Consider the following 13,318-nt stretch of genomic DNA (forward strand, 5'->3'; position numbering starts at 1 on the left):
CATGACACATTAGGCCTCCTTTTCCTTCCTTGCCTTCAATGTTCACTTTAAAATCACAGCTTCAATGACTACAGAAACATAAAATATCTAATTGGTTATTCAGCAAATTCCTTCAGATCGAAAGTGCATTTTTACCTCAAATAATGTCCCCACTTTCTCAAAACTCTAGAATAACATTCTTGTGCACATCTGCTTTGAATACAAAGCACCCTCTTTGTAGAATTATTTTTCCCCTGAAGCATTTTCCCTACACACATATTCTTCCTCTTATGGCTTTGTCAGTTCAGAATACCATTGTTTGAAAGCCTGGGAAAAATCTCTAAATGAAAGACTTCAGAAGATAAGAGCATTGTATCTTTCAGGCTTCTTAGTAAAGAAAAGTGTGTGTTTGTTATACACGAATATACCTAAAAACTACAAAACATAATTTGAAATTATAGGTGCCTATTATACACAGGAATATACAGTATATAAAACACACACATGCAAATGAACATACACACAGTTGAACCCCAATTACGACATAATACTGATTGCAGTCAATCTTGGCTACATATAAATAACATAAAGATTATTCCAGGAGAATTGAAAATAGCTGAAAACTTTAAAACAGTGTCTTTGAAGCTTTAAGACACATACACATATTTATTCTAAGAGAGAGAATTATTAAAATGAATTAGTAACTGTACATGATTAATAATTAGCATGAAATAAAATACATAATTACATAACAAGGTTAAAGAAACTTTAAGGTTTATAGAAACACACAAAAGTTGTTGGAGCGTACATTAAATTCTTTCTATAATTATTAAATACAATGTAATTATTAATGTGTATGAAGAAGTAATAAGAGACATTCTCCAAAAATTGGCTTGTGTTTATACACGAGAAAACCACAGAAATGCCATGCAACAGCCAGCAATGATTTAGGTGCACGTTCAGAGTCTCAGTGATGTGTGGTTAGTTGGCATAAGGGAATTGTCACTTTAGAATTTTTTTCACAAATATTGAATTAATTTTTATAGCTCATAGATTTAGCTTCCCATGGTTTGAAAATGTAGTTCTCGTAATATATTTGTAGAATCAGTCATTTTCACAAAGCAAATGATCTAGATTTATGTAAAAGTAAAGATGTTAATGCTAACATTCAAACCTGGTAACATGAATGGGCATGGAGGTCACATATTTATATTTTGCTACTGTCTCCATTGTTTCCTTTCCTTCCAGCACGCAGTTCATTAGTTGCTAAGTGTACATTTTCAAACCATGGGAAGCTAAATCTATGAGCTATAAAAATTAATTCAATATTTGTGAAAAAAATTCTAAAGTGACAATTCCCTTATGCCAACTAACCACACATCACTGAGACTCTGAATGTGCACCTAAATCATTGCTAGCTGTTGCATGGCATTTCTGTGGTTTTCTCGTGTATAAACACAAGCCAATTTTTGGAGAATGTCTTTTATGAAAGAATCCCTAGCCTTAGACAGAAAGCCCTTGTATGCTTTGCAATATTAAACTAAAAAATATAAAGATATGACTATTAGGGTACAAAATGGAATGAGATCCACCAAGCATGAAAGTGCATGAGAATTTTTCATTTGTCTCAGCTTGCTTTGTTTACTAAGCATTATTACTTGAAAGGATTAAAATGCTCCAAATAATTAGTGAAGTCTAAAAATTTTAAGGAGTGGCTTTAGAGCAGTGAGAATCATGGTTAGCACAAAAAGAACAACTACTAAGCAAAATCATTACTAAGCACAGTTTTGGAAAAATCAGAAAGAAGTGCTGTTTCATAATCACATGAAAAGGCTTGAAGTTCAATAGATACTCATATCTGTAGCTCTAAAATTGCAAATGTTCTGCACAGCCATTTGCAGATACACATTTGGATACATTATCATACAAAATCAAATTTCGAGAACTGAAAGATGGGGACTCATCAGTACTTGATTGATCTATAGAGACGCTCTTGAAATGAATGGAAAGAGAACATGATTGATCATAGAACATTTATTAGCATATTCAAATGGTGTGTCAGCTTCTAGGGACTGGATTTATCATTTTGCATTATGTTAATACAGCTATGCATTCCAGTTCTTGTGCACTGACTGTAACACTAAATAACTCATATACACAAAGTTAGCTATTGTTCAATAAAAGCCTTAAGTAAAGGATAATAATATTTTAAATAAAAATGAATGTAGCTCATGGAAAGAATTTAAGCAAAGGTGTAGTTTTGCTTAACAACTATTCCAGAAGGTTAAAACTTTTTATTGCATTTTTGTTCATGTTTTGGACTTAAGCTCGCACATCACATAGGTTGACTAGCAAAATAAGCTTAGCATTTAAGGTGTTAAATAAGATGCATTTTCAGGTCTGCAGGACTGTAAACACACATATTCAAGGTATTAAAAATTTCTATGGTATGCCAAACTATACCTGTAGTCAGAAAGTTAATCATAAGGTAGGTTTTATTACAATCTTACTAATCTGCTAAATTTTCTTTGGGGAAGCAAGAATGAGAACATAGGCCAATGACTTCCATGATAATTACAGCAATATCTGGAAGTACAGCTAGTTATTCCAAACCTGTAACAGCACGATTATCTTAATATCTTACAGATTATCTTAATAGTCTTTTTCCATGTTTGTGATTATGCATAAAAGCAACTGTTCCAGAATACATCTCATAAAGACTGGTGAAAGTTGGTTAGCTGGTTTATCCAGCAAAACATGCACATGCTATCTATTTAGTTAGAAAGATGATATTGTAAAGAATTTTCTAAGAGAATATAGTTCACATACATGTTATGTTACACATGCCAAAACCATGAAAATATCCCCCTGGGATTTGAAGTTGGGTCAGATTTACTGTGTTCAAAAGTCTTATCCACTTATACATTAGAGCACTTTGGTGCAACAATGGAGCACGGTATTTTGGACCTGTGGTAGTGTAATTACTGCAAAAATAATTCATTAAGGATATGTAAATCAGTAACAGATTTTCATTAACCTTCCGCGTATGGCCCTGGTGATTTCCATGGGATACAAAATCTGTCTTGTAATACAGGTTGTGTGAAAAATAGCACGCGTAAGTTTATTTCACTTAATTTAAACCTTTTTCCGGGGGCTGGGACATGTGTGTCCTGAAGTAAGTATACCTCAACTGGGGGCTCGGGACAGATTGTCCTTGGTGGCAGGGGTAGGAATTCTAACACATGAGGCTTGATGACTATTTTATGACACCCCGTCTGCTAATGGATTAGGAAAAATTGTCCGTGTTTTGAATTCACATGTGTAGTTGGCAAATTCGGTATCTTCAAGGAAATATTTTGTTGAGAGGAGAAAATAAAAAGAACAATTTGTTACTTCGATTCACACGCCTTTACAGGTTTTTTTCCTGTGCAAATACAGCTTGGAGGTCAAGTATCAAAGAAATTTTATTTTCGGAAGTTCGTCTGCTAAAATTCTTTGGAAATTATTTTAAAAGCTTGAATGTAGTTAAAAACGCAAATTTTTTTTCAGTTATTTCTGATTAAATTCTTTTTAATTTGTCTTTGTTTCATTCTTTTCATAAGTGTTTTTACCACTTTATTCCATTTTTAATAGGCATGTTAAGGCAGTGTAAATAAATATAAATGTTTCATGTGATGAAAATTAACTTTAATGTTATTTCTAAACGACATACGTTCCACGACTACTGCTTACTTGAGTGAAATTTTGGTTTGTTATGTTCTACATGAAAACTAGCGGTCGAACGGATAATATTTCTTTAAGTCTGATAATTTAACTTGGATTCAAATTCCGATGAATGGATTGACTGCATGAACTTTTCTTGTTCTCTCACATATAATTAAGGTATACCAACCAATTTCCTTTGAAGGCGCTAAACAATAGCCCCTTTCACTTAGGTAGCTAACACTTCCTTTAAGCCGACAAATAAAAATAAAATTATATTCAAAATAAGAAAGCTAAACTTATGAGCATTTCCTTTTATGAATAATTTTGATGACAAAATGAAGTTTAATTGTGTGACAAATGAAATACAAATTTTTACTATTACTAAGCAATTGGAACATTTTCTAATTCAAAAAAGTTTCAAAACTTATTAATTTATCGGTTGTTATATGTTTGCATCTATAATGTCATATCTATATCAATATATCAATTCATTCAGAAATTAGTCACCGTTTAGGTTAATTTAATATGGAAAAGTGCACAAAGGCTGCCTACCTAAAGAAAAAGATGCCTTCGTGGAGATCATTTAGAGGAAATTGGCTCGTATTCACGTTTCACGTGGGGGAAACAACAAAAACCGACCATGCGGCCAGCTCGATCACCTGACGTCGAACTAACAGCATTCAGCGGCCTTAACCACTCAGTTGCTAGTAGTGTTCAGAAAGTAATTAATTTTATATGAGAATTGTGTTTTGGAGGGAATCAAATTTAGATATTGAAATACTAAGCATGTATTCACGAATTCAGATGTGTACCACTTTTTAGTTCAACGAATTTAATCCTCAGTGCGAATCTTCATTAATATTCATCAACTCAGTACAAATCTTCATTCCCATCTTCATTACTCCCAAAGAAACGAAGTGTAAATAGCCTGAGATCTGAAAATTTTGCATAACAGTTTGATACCTCAAAGGTGATTTTAGCATTCTGAAAATATAAATCATAAAAAACTGAACAAATATTTCGCTATTCGACAAAGATGTTTACTTTCTGAAATATCAATGCGTTCCTGTATACGCAGTTTTGCATTCAAAGAAAAAAAATGATGTAGCAATATAAATTATCGAACAATTAGCATACAAAATAATATCTATCAACAAAGTAATATCTTATATTGCTAAGTGATAAAACTAAATTTTTGTTACTGAATACATTAAAACTCAACAAGGATTTTATTTTCTTAAGCTCCAGGGTTTGCATCTGCATTTCTTTCTTGAACCAAAAACTATGAAGCGGTTAAAAAAAAATTAAACATCTTATATGCCTTATGTAAAGGCAGATCAACTCTGGGATCGCTATTTGCAATGCCATATGGAAGAAAAATAAATAAAAAAATTCTTGGCTCATGCATTGTAACTTTTTAGTACATTACAAACACAGTGACCAATTTCTATTTCTCCAGAAGTGAATATTACCAGAGGTGTAAAAGTAATAACACTCATTTTGGAATCCGGAAAGGCTTTTTAGTAAAGTTTTTAGTTTCTTTGTAGTAAATAAACTCTATTTAATTTGCTCTTCAACATCAGAATAATAATGTTATTAAAAATGAAAATGTATATATTGTTTGCAGGAAATGTTTGAATATTTTAACTCACTGAATTTTCGATACGATGACAAGTGAATATATTTAATTCCAACTGCTTCGCTTATTTTTTAGTACATAATCTACGAGCAAGTTTAAAAAACTATTTTAATCATAAAATGGAACACTTTTTAGAACAAAATTTTATAGCTGTAGCATACATTTCATCTGAAGATAAAATAATATTTTTCCCCTTCGAAAAACTGCATTCATCTACCTGCAGTGTGAAAGCGATTAGTGCATCCTGCATTCTAACACGTAGGGCATTGGAACTGGATTGAAAGGAAATCATGACAGTTTCCTTGCCCACCCGACAAAAGAGCACTAATCACCTAGTCGTCAAGACTTGATTCGATAATTTTCCCCCTTTGCATAATCGCGAGCTAAGACCCCCCAGTGAAGGTACACAAATGTTTTTTGAGCCCACGCGAAAAGGTTAATACGGATCCCGCCTTTTCCTTTGTGTAGGTTGAGAATATTGTAATATTCCTATTTCACGTTTTGTTTTGCACCTAGATGGCACTACAGGTTTATATCATTGTAAGGCAGTACTATTGTTTCTTCACAGCCGAACACATTTAACGCTGTTGCTTCTTTCATTGTGAAATGATAAGAAAATAGTAAAAATAATTCATTAAGGATATGCAAATCAGTAACAGATTTTCACTAACCCTCTGTGTACTGGTCCCCCCAGGACTTCCTCGGGATACAAAACCCATCTCGTAACGTGGGTCACGTGAAAATAGCGTGCATAAGTTTATTTCTCTTATTTTTAATAAGGATCCCGCTTTTTCTCCGCATAGGCCGAGATTATTGTAATATTCATATTTCCCATTTCTTTCATCACCTAGAAGGCACTACAAGATTATATCATTGTAAGGAAGTAATATTGTTTCTTCACAGTCCAGCACGTTCAATGCTGTTGCTTCTTTCATTGTGAAATGATAAGAAAACAGTTCATGATGCATCATCTGCATCAACTTATTCAGGGACGACAAAAGAAAAACTAAAGCAAAAAGTGATTTATGATTATAACTTTAGAATGGGTGGTGTCAACATATGCGATCAGAAGATGTTGTACTACCCTAATAATATTACAAGTAATGTTACATTGCTTCATAAATATTAAAAGAAAATATTTTTCCATATATTGGATCAAGCAATGTGTAATTCGTACATAATATACAGAAAAATTACACACACGAAGAAAATCCCTTCTTGATTTCAATCTTGCTCTGATCGAGGAAATATTTGACAAATAATCTTCTGCTATATGCTCATTAATATGGTCTAGTGATGATAGTATTAACTTTATTTGCTTGTAGGGAGGCATTTTGCAACCCACATACCAACAAATTCTATAAAAAAAGGAACTGAGAAGGCAATGTGCTGTGTGTTGCACCAAAAAAGGCAACAATGGGAAAAAAATATGTAAAGAGAGTGGCATTTGGTGTGAAGAACATAAAGTGGATTATGTTTAGAGCCATGTTTCAAAGTTTACCACACTAAAAAGAAATTGTATAATAATAAGTGAGTACAAGTAATATTATTAGCTGTACAAATTAGTTAGCATGCATATTTATCAAAATCAAAAATATCCTGTGTATTTTTATATTTTTATTCCATGCACGCTAAAATTGTATGAGCCGTACTTTTTTTTTTTTTTTATTAAAAAACTACTAAAATTCCTGCATTATAATAATTTTGTTTATAAAGATGTGAATAGTAATATATGAAGATAGAGAAAATAAAACAAAAATGCCCTGTATTTCAGTACTAGAAAGTATCAAGCAGTATACGAAGGGTTAATATGGCTCAGCATCTACTAGATCTTGATAATTCAATTGATCTGAAGGATAGCATTAAAGAACACTCTCAAAAACTCAACTCGATAAAAAAATCCTTTTCCTGGAAGGGGATTACAATAAAGAAGATAAGATGCAATAAGTATTACAGTTGAATTTAAAGAAGTAAGGTAATGAAAAATATAAATTTTAGTGTTATTTTAAATTGAAATGCAATTCAGACTGTAAATAATTATTAAACATACACTCTCAACAGTTTACTAATAAAATGTTAATGTGTTTTACAAGTAAAAAATAAATATAACAATATGCGAATTTGCAATAGCAAATTTTTGCTTTATTTTACATTTTAGATTTAAAGGATGGAAGTGCAGTTACACTTCTGTATCTGCTGATTCAATATTCTTGATTTCAGTTGCAGCGAGGGGGGGGAGTGAGAGAGAGAGAAGGTATGATATTAAAGTTTCTAGCATTCTTCTTTCTCATGAGTACTATATTAACCATGCCAGTATTTTTGTTGCTTTGATAAAAAAAGGGGGGGTTATTTCTGTCAGCTCTACATTACAGTAGAAAAACTTAATTTCTTCATTTCTGATTCATCTTTTGTGAATTAGGCTAAAATACCCAAATCAATTATTTTTATACACAATGCTGAGTCTACAACACATTTTGCACTATTTTATTTAATAATATGTCATGAAATGCAGTCTAATGCACTGCATTTTCCTTTACTACTTTAGTCAATGTTATTAATATCTTCCAATGCATAATTTACCAACTAATCTTGATCTTGTGATGTACATTATACAAATATTCTATTTTACATAGCATTAGCTATTTATTACTTGTGAATATGGTAGTAGATCTGTATTAGATGTTAAGCAACATGCTACACGCAGAAAGCTGGTTTTATGTAGGGTGGCCCAAGATACACTTAAAACCAGGCAGGTGAAAAACACATGAACTGTAAGGCAATATCATAAAAGTACATAAAAGGTAAACTTAATGTGCATCACAATTTCCTGCATGGCATTTAAAATGCTATCATTTGTTGCCATGTCAAATAGATTAAAACTTTTCAGTTTCTCTTCTCCCCTGTCGATTTTGGTTTATTACAGACCATCTTGCAATATATTTTAGGAATTAAATGCAAAAATTATAGCAGATGTGAAAAATAGAGATACATTTCTTAAATATTAGAAACATATTTTACTATTTACATTTGGCCAGATAGCTATATTTCCTGGTTCATTACAATAAAATTAAATATAATAAAATTTTTATTTACTATAGCTAATTCTCATGGATTACCAAATGCAAAGAAAAGTGCACTATAATTCAAATAATTATCATATAATATTGAATTTTTTAAATGATTATTTACCTAATATTAACAAGACTGTTCATCAGTTTTGCAGCAAACTCTTTCCACTCACCATCACATGTACTATACTTTAGAGCTATTATTAAAAAATAAAATTTACTGCAGGACAAGAAAACATGAGGGAAAAAAAGGAAATTTAAATAAAATAGGAAATCAACAAAATTTACAGTACACATGCTTAAAAGTTAAGGATATACACTGGTGTGCAAAAATTAAGGACGAGACGGTTTTTTCAATATAACTTTGTACAAAAGCTTTCCAAATCAACACATTTAATACCGTAAGATCCCCAATACGTAAGGACATGAGTAATGTAAGCAACACTTACTAAAAGAGAAATCAGAGGGATAAAAAGAAGCTTTATTGAAAAAGTAGCATGGAGCGGAATGCGACTGAAGGCCGAAACATCCCTGTGATGGGTGTCCAGCAAGAAACATCCGGTCTTTAATAGGGGATATGATCTCCCCTGACTGCTAGGCAGGTTTCACAGCATCTGCCCATGCTGAGAATGAGGGTGTCAATGAGTTGTTGAGGCATTGCTGCCCATTCGTCTTGCAGTGCCAATCGAAGCTCCGGAATCGTTACTGGTGGTAAGGTACGAGCTGCCAAGCGTCTGCCTAGAAAATCCCATACATGCTCGATGGGATTGAGATCCGGAGATCGTGCCGGCCAATCCATATGTTCAATATCCTCACTCTCTAAGAGCTGTTCGGCAGCTACTGTGCGATGACATGGTGCATTGTCGTCCATGAAAAGGAACTGTGGACCCATAGCGGCTCTAAAAAGACACACATATGGAAGAAGAATCTTGTTACAATAACGGGTTGCGTTGACTGAACCTGCGTCAAAGATGTGAAGGTCTTTACGACTACCAAGCATGATGCCTCCCCAAACGAGAACACCGCCACCTCCATACCTGTCCCTTTCAATGATGTTCGAGGGATGATTGCGACTTCCCCGCTCTCTCCACATGAGTATGCGATGAGAATCGCTACTCAGACTGAATCTGCTCTCATCTGTAAAGAGTACTCGTCCCCATTCATTGTCTCTCCAATTCCGGTGTTCCAAGAGTACTCGTCCCCATTCATTGTCTCTCCAATTCCGGTGTTCCCGGCACCACAGAGAACACCTTCTCCGATGGGCAGGCATTAGAGGTACACACCATACAGGACGTCGTGCAAACAGACCACCACCAAGCAGTCTTCTGGCCACGGTAAAATGCGATATTGGTCGTCCAGTCGCCTGTGTCGTGTGTCTAGCGATTTCTCCCGCTGTCTGCCGCCTGTTTCTTCTGGCCTGTAAGGCAATATACCGGTCATCTGCGAGCGTGGTTCCTCGTAGACGATCACTACTAAACCCTCGGATAGCTGTTCCTGTAGTTTGAAATTGTCTCCAAAGTCGTGAAACGATGCTGTGAGCAATTCCGAACTCTGCAGCCACACTTGTCACACTGCGGCCTTCCTCCAACTTCCCAATGATTCGACCTCGGGTAAAAGCATCCAGATGTCATCTAACAGATTGATTATTCGCCATTTCTCGCTGAGGCAGCAACTCGGTGTGATTTTAACTGCTATACGGCGTGCAATGTCTTTGCCAGAAATACTGATCTTACACCCACAACATGCTTTATACTACTCAGACACTCCCCCATTACGTCTACCTGCATATCTGCGCATGTGCTACCGTACATCACCTTACTTAATCTCCTGATTGGTCTTTCTGTCCGCTCTGCCTCTTCGTTCAGCTGATATGCTAATTTTTCGACTTCGTCCTTAATTTTTGCACACCAGTGTATATCAAATGAAAATTAATCATGAAAACTAACCAGTGTTTCTTTTGAAATGTCTAAGAGCCATCTCATGTTTCTGGCGCCAAAGGAAATTGATGCCAGAAACATGATATGTGCAAATTAACATCTGGAAGCATAAAAATCAGCATGCACATAGAATAGAGGATGTGTCATGCATTTTAGCTATATGCTTCCACAAATCTATACTGATAACTGCTATATGTAACAAAATCTTCAGATCAGTGTTTAAGAAAACATTATGTCTACAAAATGATGTTTCAAGGGTATGACAAATGTTCTATCATAATATAAAAGTGTTTTACTTACAGCATAGGATGCCACACAACCCTACCAATTGTCATTTTATGTCACTGACAAATAATAAAACAGGTAGAGTATAATAAGGAAACTCAACAGATATCATTCAGCTGCAGCTAAGAACTATTGTTTCTATTCATACTACTACATGTAGCAGTGATTGAATAAGTATGGTCTATATGCCACAATACGCAGCCAGTCACCTTAAGCTAATGAAACAGGCATGCACCCAGGCTTAGAGGACATCATGTTTCAACTGACCATGCACAGACTGTGCTTTGTTTACTGATGAATCAAGGTTTAGTTTGGACAGTAATTCTTGCTGTACTTTCATCCGGAGAACATTTAACTCGAGAGGGTTACAACATGGTCAATTAGCATCATTTTAGTGGTGATGGTATCCTCAGTGTAGGTTGATTTCACACACATTCTTTCATGCATTCACGTAAGGAATTATGAAAACCAAGATATTCCAAATATGCTTATAGTGCTTGTTGCAAGATATCATTCTGCACTGTCTCTTCAGGAATGCAATCAAATATGCTTAGCATCTATAGCATTTTTCTTACCATCCTAAGATACAAAAGCTGAAATTTACAATATCGTCAATCTTTGAGATTGTCTGCATTTTAAAACATATGGATTAAGTGCATCAAACATATCTGAAACAATGTAAAAGAAAAAAAAAAGCTGTTTTTTATGCCTTATAAAGCTTGCTTACATGTAAAATATAAGGAAATTTTATAATAAATCAAAGATATCAACTTATTTAATTATCAGATAAAAATTTAAGATTATATCTTTAAATAAGCAGTATAAGAAAAACCATTCTTTCCTGCATATGCTAGAATAAGTACATTTCATGTGCAATAATCAGAAAATTAATACAATACACTTTATGCTATAAAGTGAAAAATATACAACTGAGCATGGTTGAAACATAAAATATTGGCATATTCTTTGCAAATTTCCTCCTAGAGTATGATGCTATTTGATTTTTTTTTTCATTTTATTACTAGCTTATATAATTTTTTATGGTATAAAATATACTGGTCTACAAAATTACAGGAGCATCCTTGTTAAATAATTTTACCCAAATCAGCTGAGTAAAATGTTATTAAACTATCAGTTTGAAATTCAGATTAGTTGGCATGTCTCCAGATTTGAATCTCACGGAACATGCATGAACACATAGAAACATGTTGCTGCTAGACTGCAACCTTCTCTGATATACCTTCAATTTGAAAAATTCTCTTCTCAAACAGTGAGGAAGAATCCTCCAAAACCTCATTAACTACATGATTAATTCAATGCCTCAGAGGTGAGAAGCTGTCTTGCACTACTCAAGTGACCAAACATCTCATTATACAAATGAGTGTCTTAATTATCTCATTATACAGTCAACAAAATGAAATGCTTACTTTTTCATCTCCAGAGGATATAGGGAGCAATGATCTTTTAATGGCACCAGGTGCATTTCTGGTGCCATTAATCTTAATATAAATAAAGCTATTTTATTTACATTAAGATTTCTCACAGTCTGAGTGTTTCCCTTTAAAAAATATAGTTTTATGCTGTGCTAGATATTTTCAAGCAGCTGACAGTTCTTGTTAGATTATCTCCTCCCTTAATTGTGCTGAGCACTATATTAAAATTTACAAAACTGATATAATAACTCAGTATACCATAAAACAGTATATTGTATACAGTGAAAAGTCATTAATCTGGACGCCCATAATCCGGACCTCAAAGTTACAAACTTTCTGCACATGCGTCAACGCATAATGCCTTCACGCATGCGCATATGCGTTTATGCAATCGCGTAATACCTATACGCATGCGCATAATACGTGTACACATGCGCGTTTAATATATAACGGACGGTATAAGCTAAGCTAAAATTATCTAATTATCGATTTCAGTTAATGTTGCAGATTGCGTTGTTTCTTAATCTTCGAATTGGATATGGCTTATTTTTTGCAGACTGTTAGAGCAATTTTATAAAAGTAAGCTCGAACTTTTGATTATGTCAAAAAGATTTTTTCCGATTCTGGAGCTGCCAAAGGATCTACAAAGCGAAAGCATGTTGCAATGTCCATCAAAAAAAAAGTGGAATTGCTGCAAAAAAAATGGATAAAGGGATATCCTTTGATTCTCTAATCATTCCGAAATATGTTTATCAATTTCACGCTGCTCCGCGCGGGGGGGGGGATGACGACGGGGCGCGCAATGAACTGGAAGTAGATCTGTCAGCACTATCCTTATCTTCAGGGCAGATGTTTTTATTTTATTCAGCTTATAATACCTTACTAAATGTAGTATTTTATCTCGATGTGCTCCGTCTTTGATATGATTTAAATCAAATTCCTCGTCATTATAAATATCACGAATACACATCAAATAGTTTTCTGGTTGCAATTTTCTAATTTCGTAATGTATGCTTTACGTGTGTGCGCATTGAAAGAAATGCTTAATAAAGTAAACAAATAAATATTAAGCTTTTTTTTTTGTAAATTTTGATACCCTTTAGATTATAATTCTTTATTTCATAAATTACGGTTTCATATTTTTAATTTTATAATTTCTGCATGCCATCTTACCAGATTTAAACTGATGATCTATAATCCGGAAAAAGCGATAATCCGGAATCGCCGAAGTCCCGACGAGTCCGGATTAAAGACTTTTGACTGTACATCTTG

The 13,318-nt window shown here is 33.9% G+C and overlaps 1 protein-coding gene across 3 annotated transcripts in view; it reads right to left on the bottom strand.

The window, feature by feature from the left end:
* LOC118190041 (armadillo-like helical domain-containing protein 3) overlaps window positions 1–13,318 on the bottom strand; it is a 168,445-nt gene that overhangs the window by 18,359 nt on the left and 136,768 nt on the right. For all 3 annotated transcript variants that reach the window (XR_004758349.2, XM_035360729.2, XM_035360730.2), the window contains exon 23: window positions 8,513–8,588. Coding sequence is in view for 2 of the 3 variants with exons in the window: in XM_035360729.2 (XP_035216620.1) it covers window positions 8,513–8,588 (76 nt within the window). In the remaining variant the exon portion in view is untranslated. The remainder of the gene's footprint in view (window positions 1–8,512; window positions 8,589–13,318) is intronic.

This window comes from Stegodyphus dumicola, chromosome X2 (genome assembly GCF_044657685.1).
Source record: "Stegodyphus dumicola isolate Sdum_Otavi_A_Nest chromosome X2, ASM4465768v1".
NCBI classification, from domain to species: domain Eukaryota; kingdom Metazoa; phylum Arthropoda; class Arachnida; order Araneae; family Eresidae; genus Stegodyphus; species Stegodyphus dumicola.